At 36.9% G+C, this 18,956-nt stretch overlaps 1 protein-coding gene across 3 annotated transcripts in view; it reads left to right on the plus strand.

The window, feature by feature from the left end:
- dpr12 (defective proboscis extension response 12) overlaps positions 1 to 18,956 on the plus strand; it is a 250,778-nt gene that overhangs the window by 146,210 nt on the left and 85,612 nt on the right. For all 3 annotated transcript variants that reach the window (XM_067355354.1, XM_067355356.1, XM_067355355.1), the window contains 2 exons: positions 7,655 to 7,845; positions 18,229 to 18,390. In XM_067355354.1, the coding sequence (XP_067211455.1) occupies positions 7,655 to 7,845; positions 18,229 to 18,390 (353 nt within the window). The remainder of the gene's footprint in view (positions 1 to 7,654; positions 7,846 to 18,228; positions 18,391 to 18,956) is intronic.

Consider the following 18,956-nt stretch of genomic DNA (forward strand, 5'->3'; position numbering starts at 1 on the left):
TAAGATAAGATGATGAAGCAATATTGATCATTAAACATTGCAATTTGCAATTAAAAATAAAAAACGAATTAAAAATTAAAAATAACATTCAACCGCTGAAAGTTAACTTTCATATCGTGTAAAATAGAGATTATTTTTAGTGACAAATTTTTTCGTCTTTTATTGAACTTTTTTCTATCGATTTCCAATAATCAAAATATAATTACGTCATAATGTCATAATGTTTGATTAAAAATGCAAATATTGAAGATTAGATTCTTTCTTTCCGCCAGCGTCTCAATTGAAGAATGGAGAAGTTAAATACTCATATATATACACATATTCGTACAATTTAATTTTTAAAGAGTAATTAATTAATAAGAGTAATTTCAGTATAGCGTGATTTTTAGCAGTCATCTGCGAGCGATTCATAACAATTATAGCATAGCATATTAATTTGTTTTCTAAAAGATACAAAAAGCAAATTCCAAAGATGTTTATTCGATAAATGTTTATCAGACCGATGCAACATTGTTTGATTGAGGAAACATGACGCAACATGATAATTGCACAATGCGATAAAATTCGTTATACAAATGCAATATATTTGATTTTGTCGAATGTACAAACGGAACACGCGTTGTTGAGTTTTACGGTGAATTCTTTTCTTTTCTCTTCTTTTGTACACTTTGACAAGTGAAATAATTGTACTAACGGACAGCGTCCACATGTCTTAATCACCAAGTTTCCACGTCGATTGTGGTAACGGGAAAAAATTTCACATTCGTTGAAACGACGAAACAATTCGTCTCGTGATTTCTCTTGAACGAAGTGCAGATGGAAGAAATTCATTAACGTGCGTAATCAACTCAATGACTGGACGGATATCCATTCGCATATATTACACAAAACATTACGCACAATTTGTTGGAATATTTTCATACACGTGGTTGCGAAATTTCATCAATAAACTTTTCATCAGGATTTTTTTCAATGAACAGGATTTCTTTCATCTCACAAAAGTATCGCAGTAGCCGTCGATTTGATATGTGACGTACATTTATATTCGAGCAAACTGCTGCATCGTTGAAACACGTAATATGTCCGCCACTGTACGGTCTTTGTAGAAATTCTTGTTCAAGGATAAATCCTTTTCTAAGCTCGAAAGTAGAGAACGTCGTCAAGCAATACTTTTCAAAGTCCGTATATTCTACTTGAATTCCTCCCTCTTCGCTCAGAATCGCTTAAGAATCATGTTAGTGAACAACTCGACTTTCCTCACAAACATTTATATCTGCTTTCTATTTTCTATATATAAGTAATATTATATAATACTGAATATATTATACTCTGAAGCTATAATGTGTAACGCATTTCTTGAAAATCCATACTAACTTTTGCAAGAGTTTATAAATTGTATGACAAAATAGGAGCTAATTTAAACTTGTTATTATTATACCGCTTTATAATGTATAATATTTTTAGAACCCAACAATATTTTTATCGTAAAATTTCAAAGAGATAATTTTTGTTCTCTCTCTCTCTCTCTCTCTCTCTCTCTCTACCGGCTTAAAATAAAATTATACAAATTTAGAAATAATAGCTCGGATATTCCAAAATTACACGGAAGAATCGTTATCGTCGGTTACAATTTTTAAAAGTGTCTAATTTATTGGCCTGCGACGGTAGTGGTAAATCACTTCCACTTAGTCTGACCAGAACAACCCGTATCTACTGTATGTTTTATACGCCTCATACATCCTCGAACGCAATCGCGGGGGCGAATGAAAAACACGGACACGTATACACCGTCGCGTCTTTTACAGACGGGTCTTTTTCATACGCCGTATGCTTCAAGAAGAACATCGCATTTTTCTTCAGTTATCTTGTTCGTCGCACCTTTGAACTGAAGAAGAGAAGAACCGAGAAAATATTCTGCTAAAGTGCGTTGTCACGTCTACATATTTTACACGTCACAAAATGTATTAGATTATAAACGATGCAGCTTTAAATAATCTTACTGTTTCGATGTTTTTATTACATGAAAGGCGAATCGTAAAGAAGAAACGAATTTGCAGTTGAAGTGTAACTTTTTAATACGATTAATTTTTGATCATTTTTTATTTTTTTTTATTTTTTTTTTATTTTTTTTTTTTTTATAAAAATCTTACTCGTGTTTGAATTATTTTATTAAAATTGCTAATATTATCTTATACTGAACTACGCGTAAAAGATTTCCAATTTACGTGTGCATGTAACGATATATAATTTCTCAAATATTTCAACGCATTGTTTGGCCGAGAGAAGACAATCTTATTGTTAAAACAAACGCTATTTGACAATGCTTAAAGACAGACTTATTGTTTCGATCAATTCCGGCTTAAGTCGGGCAAATACTCGCTGTCATCTCGAGACCGGAATCGACGCGTTCTAATTTCCAGCCATCCATCCGGAAGTTCAATCGTATTGCAATCGCGCAAGTCGGATGAAAAATCGAAGCACCTGAGCGACGTCGCGTGACAGGAATGCGACGCGAAACACGTCGCTTCGAAAATCATCCGTTGCGAACGACCGAAACGGAAAGGCCACGTCGGTGGGGAACCCTGCGGACGGCCACGAAGAATACACTATCTGTCGGACACTCGACGGTCACTTCGTATCCGAGATGGTCGAGAGAGCTGGTGAATAGTAATCTGCACGGAGCGCGCTGCCTTATAAAGCAAAGACCACCGCGGCGTTACGGGATGACGTGTGCTATTTCTATGCAAACTACATGTATGTATGCAGGTGATGGTGCTGCGCTACACGTTTAAGGCGGCGGGATAGGCAGACGTAATGCCATGATGCAGGCTAGCATTTTGGTTACTGTTATACATACGGTGGCCCAATGCCGTTTCAAGCGTCGTCGCTCCACCTCTCTCGCTTCCGTTCGCCTCCTTTTACGTCTTCCTCGTTCTCTTCCCTTCCACCTCGTACTCATCGACGAGACTAACTCTCTTTTCGCCTTATCTCTCTTCCTCCTGCGAGGTTTCTTGAACACTATTTTACCTACCTACGTTTCGCTCCTCGTTGCATTCGAGTCTATCGCGCTCAATCTTTCTCTTTTTCTCTCCCCTTTTATCTTTCAAATCCCTTTTGCTTGCTGTCTCGCCACCGTCGATGTCAATGAAACGCGGCTGATCGAACGACACGAGAGAAGAAAAAATATTCTGTCAGATACACTCAGAACTCCTCTATTGATTTCCTAGCGAGTAAAAGACTAAGGTCCATATTTTGAATTCCGACCCGGATGTGTTTCTGATAATGGAAAAAGCAAGCGCAAACCTCTCCGGGATTGAGCCAATCTTTTTGTCCTTATTTCCTCTTTGGATATCTTGTTTGCGGAATACATGCGGGATTTTTTCGAACTGAAAATTTAATAAGACTCCGAACGACCACCTCGTGTTCTATTTTTGTTTGGGACAAAATGAATGCCAAAATCGACCAAACACTAACAAGTCGGGTTTGACTTTCTCTCTCGGGGAAAGAGAGAAAAAGGGGGAAGGGGGGGGAGAGCGAGAGAGAAACATGTGCGTGCGCGGAGTCAGCAGGCCTAAATTACACGTTCGATAAAATAAGCGCAAGAGCATACACAAAGCATGCCCGTGATCCGCTCATCCGCACGCGGACAGACCCTTTGTCCGCAGCCGAGCGGAACGTGTTTTTCAGAAACTCGCGCATTCGGGCGCCGCGCAATTGCTTCTGTCTGCGTGTATGCATCCGCGCGCGTGGCCCACTTACCCCTTTACTATGGCAGAACGCGCATCCCTTTGTTTTCTAGAGGCCTCCATTATGCTTTCAAACATGGATAACCGACTGGCAAGTCAAAATTGCTCGCAATTCTGTACAACGGGCGAGTAAAACAGAAATAAATCTATTTTCAAACTTTCCGCTTCTCGTAAATATTACTATAAAGGTATAGAGATGTTTCGCCATTCTGCTCGTTTCTGTGTCTCGTTTCTATCCATTACAATTAAGACTAATTAGAAAATTTAATAATTGAACTTTATTATTAATTTGTTGTAATGAAATATTGAATTATGATTATTTTATATTCATTAAATATTATATTAGGACGGCGAAACAAAATCTTCCTCTGCAATCGTGTCTTTCAGCAAGTAACATAAATATTCATTTGAGTAATTAGGTTAAGTACTTGAATAACTAAGTTAGAATGCTCAGTCAGAATGTCAAAGCAATCTGGCATCCGACATTCTACTGCGTCAGAAATATCTAGATTGCTTTCCACCGCAAATGTTGAACAATTCTTTTTTTTTTGTAGCTAGAAGAATTCTATTATTTTGTAAGATATTCATTACAAGGTCCAGCACTCATCTAACCAACGAACGTTTAAATCTTCACATACATTTGCGCTGATTAATGAAAAGATTTTTACTCGGCGAGAATAGCGAAAGAGTCAGTTTTTATTCCCTCGAAGCTTTGAAGTGCTCGAAACGAAAAGTGAAGTTCTCTGCTCGACACGCGTACATGTAAACTTGGATTCCATAATTTACCTGATAATTTACCGCGGGGATTATTACATGATAGATGCGGAACACGGAGTCCGCAACAATCGTGCACTCTGCATTAGCGTAGTGTTGTAATTAATTATTTTCATTCATTATGCCGTGTACAATGATGTTTGCTAGCATTAAATTAGACAACGGAACATTACATTGGTGGAAGCTCGCAACAGCTTCGATCTGAATAACTCGTGCTGCTTCTAGTTAAATAAAGTGTTGAAACTTCGTTATCACGAAACAGACGCAAAATTCAATGCACGTGAAAGAGAGTAGCTGACGTGATATGCAGAATAACGTGGAAGCTGCAAACAAACGCTATACGTTTAGAATGGGGTTAACGCTGGAATGTTGACCGTATGTATTCGTATGAAATGTATACAAAAGAAGAAGCAATTTCGGATTTTATATCATTGACAATACTGTGAAATTTTTCTCGAGAGTTATCTCCGATTAAATAACATTGAACAATCAATGAAATCGATTACCGCTTGTTTTCCCCTAGTCAGAGCTTTGTGCGGAGATTAAATTGCCCGGTCATTGCGCATGTCGAGTCATTTCTCTTTCCGAGCGGTTAAAAGACTTTGGAATTTAGCGCCCATCGAATTCTTGTATTTCAGTTTCATCTCGATGCTTTGATGAATACGAGTAGCGGCCAAACACGCTCGCTACTTTCAGGCTTTCAAACTCGATTTTACCGCCGCACCTATGTGCACAAGATAGAGTCGGGATGCGAGGCGTTTAGAATGCCGAACTTTTCCACGACCGAATCGAATCTCCGATGAAAGGAAGGCCCTCTTGAAGGAGATACGTGTGGATGCTTTCTTCGCGTAGATCAAGCGAGCTAAACTTCTCTCGCGCAATATTCCTACTTTTGCGAATTAAAAATATTTGTCAGGTATTATATTATACGCGCATTTTATTTCGCGTACCTCTCTGAATATATTTAACAAACCAGCGATTTTATTGCCCGTTCGTCACATGATGATAATTTACACGTAAACAACAATAATAATGAACGTAAGATACAGAGAGATATCTCTCTTTATTTTTGTTATATATTTAATAGTGAAATAACTGTCAATTTATCTGCATTAATTCATCTTATTAAACAAAGAGAATCGCATCATTTGATAATTGCATTTGATCATTTCACATTGATAATTTCTTCCGTTTGTAGACATATTACTTCCTTGGGTCATATAATTTTAGTAGTCTGACTAATAATTCATTCAGACAGCTAGATTTTCTGCGGAATGGTTATCGAAAATGTCGATATTTGAATAAATCTGTCAATTTGGTGCATCATTAAATATGTAATTTCTTCAAATTTTAATGTTTTTTTTTTTATTTTTTTATTTTTAAAAATTAAATTTTTTACTTTTGCAAACTAAATATAATTTGATTGAGTTTGTCGAATTTTAATATTTGATATTTAAATAATGATAAAATATGAATTATAATGATAAAATGGAATGCATGATGATATATATGATGTGTTGTTCGAACATGTACATTAAAAACGTAATAATTGTTCTGTTTTTTGTGATAAAAAGTTTTTTGATAAAAAAAACAACTGTACACACAAAGATGGATATACATTTTATCGCGATAAAATTTCAGAGTTTTCTCTTTTTGGAGAAAACTTGACTCGTAAACTTTTTTACACAAAGCCGCGACTGTTGAAAGACTCGGTTCGTAGTAATTCCGAAGGCGACGTGATTCGTATAAAGTTTCCTAAGTGCGACACGGACAGTTGCGTTTTCGAGAGCGCATCGTGAATGCGCCCCGCCACGCGCACCTTTTTTTTCGCAAACGGCGTAAAAGACATGTACGTCCGTTACGAATCCATGGATTATTCAAATGAGGTCAGGACGAGGAGCAAGCGCATTCAAGCTCGCCACGCCAGCAGCGCAGTCTCCTTGAATCGTAATCTGCCGTCGAGGGCAAACATCCTAAATCACCTGCGCCGCGCCCGGAAATAGGTCGTATCCGTGAAAATTTTAACAAAGTGCGCACACGTCAAGGAAAAAATTCTTTCGCGTCTTTCGCTCTTTCAGCTGCATCGCAATATCTGGAATTTTATCCGCTGAAACGGACGCATGACAGCGCGTGCGTTCAAATTATTCGAACGATGCAGAAAATTGCAGTGAGTAAAGCGTTATCACTTTTTTTCATGTCCGGAATATCTGCTGACCTTTGCCAAGATTGAATAAACCACACTGCAGCTTTTCCTTTTCAAAATAAGAGCAAAACTCAAAAAGCGATCTTTGTCTGCAGTACAAATATAGCTCGTATAAAAACAAGACCGTATGCTATTATTAACCTTTTTAGACCACATTACCCTTTTACCTTTTTCGACGCCGGGATCCCATTTTATCTCAGTAATTTTTAATTCACACTACAACCACTTTTTCTATAAATTTTGCGAATCTATATAGCATATGTAGATTGAGTTTCAACTTTTATTCATTCATCGCAGTTTTTATCTGCAACAAATTGATAAGTGAATTAATATAAATATGTGTAGCAAAGCAGTTGTAATGCAGAGAATTTTATATCAGTGGAAAAAGATGCGAGCCGGTAGGAATTAAATCCAAGATGTGATCAATACGAATCTATGATATTAATATTCTTTCACAATCTTTATTGGTATATAGATTCCCCATAAGAGCCCGTACACAATATTCAGTAATGCTGTGAAAGATCATTACAATGTGCAAACTGCTCTATAACTCTTACAGCACATTTCCCCAGTGATTTACATCGAAAGAAATGAGTGGTGCGCGCGCGAGACTCCCCCCAGAATGCCTTAAAAAATTTAATAACAAGGTAATCCAGAAGGGTCCGAGCGCGGAAAGTAGTTTCTAATTCACGAGGGTCGGGGTGAAACAAGCGGAGTTCAGACTCGTTCCGCGTTTGTTTTCTCTCGGTGCTTTCCGCCGTACCTTTATAACTTCTATTTTTCTTTGCCTTGATAAAAAAGTTTGCTGCCGGTAGCGAGGCCGGCGATAGCCTCGCCGGTAATTGCGGCGTCGTTTGTAGAGTTCCCTCCAAGACAATCGACTTAATTAAATTATCGTAATTATACCCGCTGGTCATGTTTCTTTCTTCAGATCGACGCGTACCCTACAACATACCATCGGACTGGAGGGCCCTCTGGTTCAGCAATCTCGACGAGCTACAAAGAGTAAGCGAAGCGAACGACAACAACACCGTTTCCAATGTCACGGTGCAATTGGGTGGCACCGCCTTCCTCCACTGCAAAGTTCGCAATTTGGCGGACAGGACCGTTTCCGATGCTGAGGTAAGAGAAATGCAACTTTTCACGTCGTCGCGAGAAATCGTTAAAAGAAGCGACGAAATCGCGATTGGAATTTTCAAGTACGACAAATTGACAATTTTCTCCCGAATAATTGTTTCGTCTTTTTCGATGGGTGCGGCTGTGCTCTTTCAAGTCTTTTTTATCGCACATTTCATATGCCTCATAAAGGGAAAATGTGACGTGAAATTTATGTTTGCGTGTGGCAGTACTGTGACAGTTACGAGCTAATATAACTCGCGATGATGTTTCATACATTCTAAAGTAGAATAAAATTCATTTAGAATAATTGCATTTATGCGAATTTTCACTTATATGATTAACTTATTAGCAAGCATATATTGCGATCACTTATTCGATTCTTAAAGCGTCAAGTCTAGATGTATCGAATATAACATTTGAAAATATAACAGTAGAGTGTAGATGAAACAATTCGGCACATATATTATAATCATTATTATAATAGATTTTTAAATTCTTGCTAGAATATTTCTCGATGAATATTCGTCTAATAATGCTGAGCACCACAAGGCACACTCTCTCGTTTTGAAGATACAACCCTTTATTGAATATCATTCACGTAGGGATAACGCATGCATATGAGAGACTATGCTAATGCCTACGCAACAGCGACACGAACATGGTACATGGTTAATCTTGTCCGTGTAGCCATGGAACAACTCTACAAATTTATTCATGTGCACGAGCGTAATGGCCTCCTTTCGCACATCCACTATAACGCGCTCGGTAAGACGATCGATGATCGTGATGCATCTATTGAACTCTGGTGAGAGAGTAGCAATCGGTATGCGATCCCACGGAAACGAGCTCGTATTGGATACAGATGGATGCAATAATGACGCCCGTCCATGTCCTCGTCACATCTTCGACTTTTCCCAGAAACTAGAAACGTTGATTTTATCCTTCATCATCTCTGTTTCGATCGACAATATTCTCTAACAAGCTGAGAAAGCCTGCTAAGAGCCTTTCTGTTAAGTGTCGCTATTGCATCATCTTGTATTCGATATCTCGACATCGATACGCTAAATTTGCTTATAGAAGCGTGCAAGATTGATGCCCGCAAAAAGCCGACGACCGCGACAAATCCGCTCCAATTCGGGATGGCATCCTACAGCGCCGGCGATTTGGTGCCGGAAACTTAGGAACTTTCATGTGAAAGCGGTGAACTACCAAGTTCACACAATGTCAGCCATCATAGGCTTCTTCGTCATGGTGGAATTTATAGGATCAGATTTCGCTGACCAAAAGTTTGCCATTGTTTAACGTTGTTGAACAACAATGGTGCTTTCGAACTTTCTGTTTTCAGTCTTAGTCTTGACATCAGAGACAGACTTTGATGATAGATAGATAATCGATACTTATGCGGCGCGATCAATAATCTCCACAACATTTAACTTCTTTGCGTAACTTCGTTACGCTTTACTTTATCTTTGTTATTAGAATCTATTGAGAATGCTTGACATTTTTTTACGAAGTTGACAACGTATCTGTGTTTATAATGTTTATTTGAATTCTCAATTTTCGAAATATTTACTGACGATTAAGCAACTAATTAATTTGTTCGCTATCATTTTTCCCATCATTTTAATTACGGTTTCTAAATTGTAACACAAGTGCGCTAATATCGCAAAATTTCGTGTGCTTTACAACGATTTGTTTGTATTTGTAAAATATAGGGTTCTCAAATTTAATGAACTGTAGTTGATAAGATACAAGTTCAAATAATTCAATTAAATTACTAATGAATGTTATTGAATCATTACATAATTTGATCGTTATAATTAAACTGTATTAATGAAATTAATCAAATCAATTAGCTTGCAACCTTAAGCACTTCTAATTTAATTTTAACACCTTTGAATATAAAGAAAAAAATATTTCATGATTTTGAAATTGCGAAGCATTCAAAACTTACACGTAACATGTTGTTAATAATGTAAAAATCACGTTGTACTGATAAAATAAATATTAATTATTGATGTTATTTCACAGAATTTATTTTTAATCTTGCAAGCACTTATTAAATTTTTCACGAAAATAATTAACAAAATTAAAATCGCATTTTACGCATATTCGTAAAATAAAAATTTTAATAATTTGAAGTATAAAATGCTCATTCAGTTATTATTATATTTAATTTTTATAAATATAATATATTGTGTACTAATATTATATTAATATATACCAATGTAATGTGACAAAACGATACTTGAAACAGAACAAAACAAACTGAACAAACTAAAAATTTGTCCAAAATATTTTCTGCAATCTTATTATTACATATTCTTACTATTACATATATACAACTGCATTAATTATTAGAAAGATTATAGATAAAAATATATGCATATGTTGCAATGAGGAAACTTTATGTACATATTCGAGATTCTGCGAGCAATCTTTTTCACATTGATGGTGCATTAATAAACTATTTAAAATATATTTTACATAAACATATGGAATGAGCGCATTATATGCGATAACAGCCTCCAGGCACAAATGGTGATAAAAAAGTCAACACCTGATTTCCGGGCAACATATTATCCTCGAGAGAACTGGTTATGCCGGAACTCGTGAAAAATAATTTCCTATGCCGAGGCTATCGTGAATCAGCGTTAATCGCAAATTCTGGCAGCCGGGTGATCCGCAAATTCACTTACGACGTCGTTGCTTTTAATTCAATTATTTATGACGAATTCGACGGGTCGGCAGGCCGGCACATATCTGCCTGACCCGGCGCGCAGCGTAACTGCATTATCGCGTTAGCAGTCAAACCAGGAAAGATTGATGGCGACGAAAAGTCGAACGCCGCGAAGTAATTTTGATAGAGCGATCGGCCGAGTGTTGACGCTCTCCGTGAAGCCGCGCATCTGTGTCGTCCGAGGAAATTTTTTCCTGCTCGTAAGTAACGTGAGCGCAATGGTAACGATACGCGAAACCGCGTCGTGAGCGGAGATGCCGCGAGATAAATGCGAAAGTTGATTATCAACGTCTAGTTGTTGATTTCTCATTGGAAAGAGAGCCTCACTTCTCTCTCTCTCTCTCTTTTTCTCTTTCTCTCTCTTTCTCTCTCTCTCCCTCTCTTCCTCACGGCGACGGTATCGATTCGCGCAGCATCGCCAGAGAGCGATATTAATGAATTACCCCTCGAAACTCCGATAATTAACGCGGCGCACTTTATTGAATCGGGAAAGCCATTTCATGCCGAGATAAAACCTGAATTGGGAAGAAAACTAGATAAGTTCACGAGACACGCATATTTTGAAAGCAATATTTCGAACTACCACAGTAAGCGGTTGAAATAACTGTGATACATATTTGATTTATTCACCTGCAGTCATTTTAATTATTAATTTCTAAACATAGAGTACGAGTGTATTTACGTTTGAATGAAATTGATACTTACATTATTTTTTAATGAAATTTTTTCAAAATAGCTTTAAAACGAATCTACTGAGATAGTTAATCTACATAGATAGTTAAAAGTGCAATGTGTTAAAAAAAAACTTATTTAAAAGAATATAAAGACGAATATAAAACAACACGTCAATTAAATAGGATGAAAATTAAAAATACTAAAAGATACCACAGATGTTGTGCTAAATTATTTTGCGAAAAATATATACGAATATTTAAATACTTAATGATTAACACAGGTTATGTTTGTATCATTTGAAAATATGTACAGAGAAGTATTTTTATCTGTATATTTTTTATACTTTGTTGGAGATTTTTTAGAGTCATAAGCGTAATTCTTTATATTTCTATCATGACTTGTCCGTAATGTGCGATGCGACTATATAAGGACGGTATGAAATATGTGCTTTTGTAAACTAGCGTAATTAGTATGAAATGTGGCTTAACATTAAACGCAGGTGCGGGGAGAAGGAAGCTCAACGGGATATCTGACTCGGCGTCTTTGAGGGACAAGGATCCTTTGTCTTGACGACCGTCGCGGTTGAATTGAAGCCATGGATTTGGTCGTCGTAATGGTCCACTTCCGTCTTCGGACATTAATTTCGAGCGCGCGCTTGTGCACGTCGTTCGATAAATCGATAACCACAATAAGAGGGATCTCCTGAAAGATTAATGCCTTAATGATATATCCTGCTCTGTTAGACGAGCAACATTTTCTCAAGGCTTTTCTTTGTCAATAGCTGCGCTATACATGTCTTTTTACTTTATGTATTTTTTCTCTTCGGGGAGGGGCAGTGGAGAGACGAGAAGACGTTTAATTAACGTTATCTACACCGGATACGGCCTTTGCGTCATAATAATATTTCACGATTAACCCGATCAGGTTGCATGCAGTCAACGATATATTACAGCATTAAAAATCGCATTCCGGATATCGATGCGTTCATAAAGTTCGACCATTGGCCGTTCCTTAAATCATGTGACGTGATTTTAGACGACAGGCTCGCGTAAGTTATTTACCTTGGCAACCAGCGAAAGGGTGAACGAACAAAATATATGGCGCATGGTGATTTATGCGAGAGACTGCATGAGAAAATCGTAGCAGCTATTAGAATGGCAGCTGTCGAAGTATAATCGAGTGACGACTATTCAGTGGCATATCTGAGTCAGAATATCGCAGATTCCAATAAATCATCGATTCGAAAACACAGAATTATATAGACGTCTCAGAACTGAGAGACTCAATGCAATGCCTGTGATAGTTAGAAAGAAGGAAATCTTGCATATTCAGGTATGCGGGACATTTCTCTTGCTATCTGCAAATTGCGAAACTGGCATCGATTTCGAGGTACTGATTTGTAGTCTCCCGGGGAAACATTTCTCATTACAATTGTATGCGGAAAGCAGCATAGATGCGATCATTTATTGAGCCGAAACTGCACGCCCCGACCTCAGAATCCTCGACGATGGACTCGTGCCGACCACTCATCTTGGCAACGAGCATCGGTGGCCGGAGTCGGCCGACAGATTTGGGTTATCCGACAGGTCGGTCCATTGTCCCCTAGTTCTAGTAGGCTAAGCAAACGCGTTCGTCTGCCGCAGAGGCTAATCCGCCGTTAATTTTATTGGACTATACAGGACGATTCGAAGGGCGTTTAGGACTTGGATATTCCTTCAGAATAAACACGCGAAAAGTACCGGTGTTTTGTCGATAATACCGACTATTATATTAAATTTATTTTATCCTTTATTATTACGCAGCGATTTCACGGATTATTTTCAACAAACGTAGAATAAAGTAAAGTGATAGCGAAATTAATATCAGATCGTCCGTGCGATAAGAAAATTGCACACGCCGCGCCATCACATAAAGTGGATCTTACCCTCTCTTTCTCTCTCTCTCCTTCTCGGTCGAATCCCCAGAATGCATCAGAGAACGCCATATGGATTGGGATTATACGACCCAGGTCCATTGTCGCAGCGCGTGGCGGCGTTGCAGCAACGTTTCGCCCGCAGCACGCTAATCTACCTAGGCCCGTTAATTTTATTGGGTTGTTTATTGGCCGGGAGAGAACCCGGACGGACGCGCGCTGTGTCGAGGGACCGGCGCACGGCGTGAGAGCCGCGCGCGTTCGCATTTAGTAACTCCATTAACGCGTTAACAATCGGCGACGGGACTGGGCCCGACCGGCGCGGGTTATCGCGTCGGATCGCGCGCTCGTATACCGGGCGATCTCGCGTGTCCCGATAGCGCCGGCAATCACGCTTCGTTCCGTTCGAGCGGTGATACGAAACGAGCCGGCACGCTACACGGAGACTCCTCGTTATCGCTTTTCTCTCTCTATCTCTCGTCGTAGTGTGTGTGTGCATGTGTGTTTTTTCTTCTCTCCCTCATTTTTTTTTTTCGCCATTGACGATCTCGCGCGATTGCCCCGATAGTCGAAACCATTTCGTCGTGCGATCAAACCCGATCGTTCCCGCGCTCTGTCAGATACCACGTTGCATACTATGCATGATCTCGCTGATAGCGCGCACCAAGAATATGCTATAACCAGGATAATGTGATATTTCGCTCATATAGTCTCCCGAGAGGATTATGCTTTTTTTCTTCAGTCTGAAGCATAGAAGAATGACTTTCGATCTTCTATCAGCCAGCATTTTGATCAGATATTTATTTTTTTTTTTAGCAACAATGTATTGCAAAGTTTTTACTGGTAATTTTTATTTCCATCAGATATTAATTAAAATAAAGCTACTTGCGCAATAAATAAAAACAAATGCATGAATATAATATTTAATTTTTAATATTTAAAATAACTGCATGAAGCTCCAATATTGAACATGTAATATTTTTCTGATGAATTGCTGCAATCTAGAGTTGTGGTCGGTAGAATAATCGGAACAATAATTGCCATCTCGAGTTAGATTTATTAAAACATGACACAAATGTATCTAATCGTTTCATCACATCGTCAATATAAGCAAATTCTGTAACAATCTGTTACAGTTATTGCATTTAATATAACATTTATCTGACATATATACACATACACACATGTTTCATGAAACAGCTTATCATTATCTATCATCACCTATTTAGAATTAACTATTTATCATTAACTATAAATTAATTCGCTCCGCAAATATTTCGAACCATATCGAAATATGTAATATTATGACAAAGTAGAGCAATGTTCGAAAATAACATTGGTGGTTAAACGCGAAACTTTGGACAGCAAACACCGCAACCATAACGTTCCATACTGTTCGAGTAATGTGAAACTAAAAAGCCAGAACAAAGCCACACCGAAGCCTTTGACGAGATAACCAAGCAAGTTGCGGTCAGTCATTCGTGAAGACGAATCTACTCATTGCATTAATAGAACTTCTTTCAACATTCTTGTTTTTTTTTTTTTCTGCAAGTGGATCTACAAAATTAAAGCTCAATGATCAAACAATACAGCTTTCAAAAAGCAAAAATCGGCTTTATAAAAAGCTAATTAATGGTATATAGACTAAATTATCAATAAACATAATCTTTTACAATTATCGCATAATATTATAACGTAAATTTGATTAATAATCAAATAGCGCGAGATGAGTAAAAATAGGAAAAGAAAAATACATCTTTAAGGAGTTTCCACGTGTATGTAACACACGTTTATACGTAAACCAGCATGTTCTTGCTCGTCTAGTAGTTTTCCAAATATCTTCAAGTTTCGCACGTGTGTACACACTATACACTATGACGTACCGCAACATGCCGACATACTTCTTTCAATTGATATACCGATGGTCCACTGCACGTAAAAAGATAGAAAACGTTGACCTACATACATCATACAGACCGCTGCACTTTACACGAGCAATAGAATCGACCTCGACAGTTGTCCTGTCGAAATTTCGACGCGGTAAACTTTCAACGCCCGGTATGTCTCTCGTCCAGAACTCTCTCATCGAGTCTCAAGAGCCGTCGGAACAAACTCTCCTCCTCCTCGAATCAATACCGGATAAGACCATTTTCGGTTTAGACCAAAAGAGAGAGGAAAAAAAGCACAGATCACTTCCAGTGCACGGTTCCAAGTTTAATCTTGCCGGCGAAAAAAGAACGTACAAAGAAAGTACTTAAATACAGGCGACGGATCTTCGAAAATCCAGAAATATCCGACACCGAGGTGCACGGCATAAACAGATGCTTCACTCGAGAATCTGAATTCTAAAATGCCTCGAAATAGTCTCCACACAACTGACGATAGAATTTCAGTGTACATTTATGTAAAAAAATTGCACCAAGATAGCGTTAGATCTTAAGCTGCTGTGTGTCATTCGTTCAACTGCATTTCGCAGGGTTTTCAAAGTGATGCTGAAATATCCAAGTTCATCTGGCTTTTATTACAGATTCTACAAGAAGAAAAGCAAATCCATAATAATTAGTCTACCGGGAAATTTCACATCAATCTAAAGTTTGAAGCTGATCGAAGTACCCCGAGTGGTTTGATGCTTTCGAACGAACCGATCTCTTCCGAATGCTTGGAAACATTGAAGCACTTGATTCTAGCCGAGAGCTGGCAATCGTACCGCGGCAAAGTTTTGCTACTTGAAATTTCCGAGCATCTTGTTCGGCTTTCCAGCATTCGCGAAAAGTCTACAAATTAATATAATTATGTAAATATAATGCTGTACCGGAAATTAGCATATTTACGTCAGTATTATTCGTAATGCCGTAAATGCGACGTTAAATTCGACCTTACAAATTGCTTGTTATTTGTGTTATTTAAAATAAAAAAATACATATCTGGGCATGCGAATTGCATATAATATTAAATATTATAGTAGACAAACAATCAGGTCAACTCATTTTTTTCTATTTATGTACACGAAATAATAAATGCAGCAAAAATAATATTATGCTGTGAAATATTTAATGTGCTATTTAAAACATTTCAAACTCGATTTGTTGCATCTCATTTGTTGAGATATTTTTCAAATATTTTTAAACGCTATATTTATATTCAAAATAATTCTGCTATTAATTTTTGTCATGTGATTCTAAAAATAAATTTTTGCCGCGACAGAAATTAGGAGTTGAAAAATGCTAGTTTTATTTTTTATGAGATATATACGATAAATTGTGAAAAAAACGTTGAACATGATAACATGAATAAAATAAAAAAATGTTTTACTCGTACATTTGCTTATCTATTTATTGTCAAGATAAAAATGTACCAATTTGTCTCATTGCATCTAATTCAGATGTCGCGCCAATTTGTATGCTTTATACACCAGATACCGTGATTGGTTACCACATTTATATCTTATGTTTTATTCATTCTGTTTCTACAATGATCTTAAAGCATCACGGAAGGAAACAGGAAGCTTGTTTGAGAAGAACGGGAGCGGGGAACTGCCGCATTCCCCTGGAGATCGGAATCATATTTCCGGCTCTCGTAATTTTACTATTTATGCAATATCGTGCTTAGTCCCCTCGGATTGCAAGATGGCTCGTTGCGTTTGAGCAGGGGTGAAGTTACTAAATATGAGATCTCTGCAGATTTCACTTCCTAAACTCTCTTGTTTGGCAAACAATAATTGTAAACAATTGTGGTGGCAAAAGATACAGAAAAATGATTTTTACACTCGTATTTTAAGAGTATTTATTTTTACAAAATTATACGTGCTACAAAAATAGTTGATTTCTATCACATTTCAATATTCAATATTCATCTCAATTAGATTGTGGACAATCAACATCTATCATTCTCTTTCATTTGTGTACTTTGCTTTCATAGACGAAAGTTTTGAATAGTTTTACATTGATGATAAAGTTCTCTGACTGACGATTAAACTTCTCTATCTTTAATTGGTCTATATAGAAATATTTGAGACGCAATAAGCAGAATAGAAGCAAGCGTTAGCTAAAGGCAATAAATTTTTATCTTTGTTTAATATTACATTAAAAATGAAGTATTTCATAAAAGATAAAATTAGGTTAAATCTTATTTACTCGACATAATTGCATTTTTATAATAATATAATGTTTAATTAAAACAAATTTTAAATTCAAACTGTTGCGTATATATACAGCCGATATAACTTCGGATTTTGTAATTTTCGAAATTTTTCACAGTTGCTGCACAAAGTTAAATACATTTCCATTTCGTGGTATAACACGACCGTTCATCTTTTTCTCTTTATTTGCACAAAAAGCGGCAATATATCCAGCAAAATTATTTTAACTCGACATTTCTATATTGAATCTCTTTCCCGTTTTACACGATATATAGATTGCTGTCATTTATGTAAGAGCAATGTTTTATTTCATTATTATTTTATTACGACTTTTTTACATCTGCAAAAATAATTATTTCGTACGCCCGTCAAAAGCCATTAAAAATACCTGACACATTATTTCCGAATAAAATCTAATTGCTTATGCTAATCCAATTTACATGAATCTAAATGTATGTTGGCAGCTTTGCGTTAGTTTAGTATTTGTTTCAATTAAAGTTCTACATATGTCTGTCATATTCTGTTATGACGGAATATGTCTGTCAGATGAAATTGATTGTTCATTTGACACTTTAATTTGCTGCATCAAACTATTTTCCACATTATGACGCGAGCTTCATTGATACATCCAGAATGTTAAAATGTAACATTTTTATGTGTGTGCTTTAGAAATCTTCTATATTATAACATTCGATAGACCTAGAATTTTTAAATTTATATTTTTTTTACTGCAATGGATTGAAAATTTTAATTAAATAAATATTCATTCTGAGGCATAAAAATAAATAAAATGTATATTGTATTGTATGTGAAAATGTAGCGCGCGCATTGTCACGCTCTAGTTATTATAAAAAAAATAATATAAAAATAAAATAATATATTGTGTATCGCTAACCGTTGATCAATCATTTTATGTTTCAGATATCGTGGATTCGGCGACGTGACTTTCACGTCTTAACAAGCTCTATGTTCACATACACGAACGACGAGCGATTTCAAGTGCTGCATCCCGAGGGCTCTGACGATTGGACCCTTCAAATAAAATACGTCCAAGAGAGAGACAACGGGACGTACGAGTGTCAGGTAATGTGATTCACCGCATGAACAACGGGTTAATTAATTCAATGCAGTTTAACGAGTATCGTCCAACTTTCGCCCGCATAGAAACCACTTTTTGATTGCTTGCTTTGCATTTATTTTTTTATCTTCGTCGGATGAAACTGACAAATCTCAGTCTGCATTTCCGCATACATTTCTTTTTACGGCTTATTATTATCGATAACATTCTGCATTGATCGCAACGCAACAGAGACATGTCTTTCTATTATAACATGCAAATTAATATCTTTACATCGAATATACATTTCAATAATGCGCTTTATGAAAGTTTGAACGCAGATGAGTGGTGATTTGTACCGGATACGTATAGCGAGAGTAATAAATCCTTCTATTAATAAATCCAAGCATTGCTGATTATGCACGTCACAATGTATGCGTTATCATTTTGGCATTAAACGCATACTCCATTCCTAATACTATGCCGCATCTGGTATTATTTTTGATACTGTACGATATTATAATCGACATTCAAAATTATTAACAAAACTATTAAAAGGATAATGTTAATTATCCTATTATACGATTTCATT

The sequence above is a fragment of the Linepithema humile genome, chromosome 5 (genome assembly GCF_040581485.1).
Source record: "Linepithema humile isolate Giens D197 chromosome 5, Lhum_UNIL_v1.0, whole genome shotgun sequence".
Lineage (NCBI taxonomy): Eukaryota > Metazoa > Arthropoda > Insecta > Hymenoptera > Formicidae > Linepithema > Linepithema humile.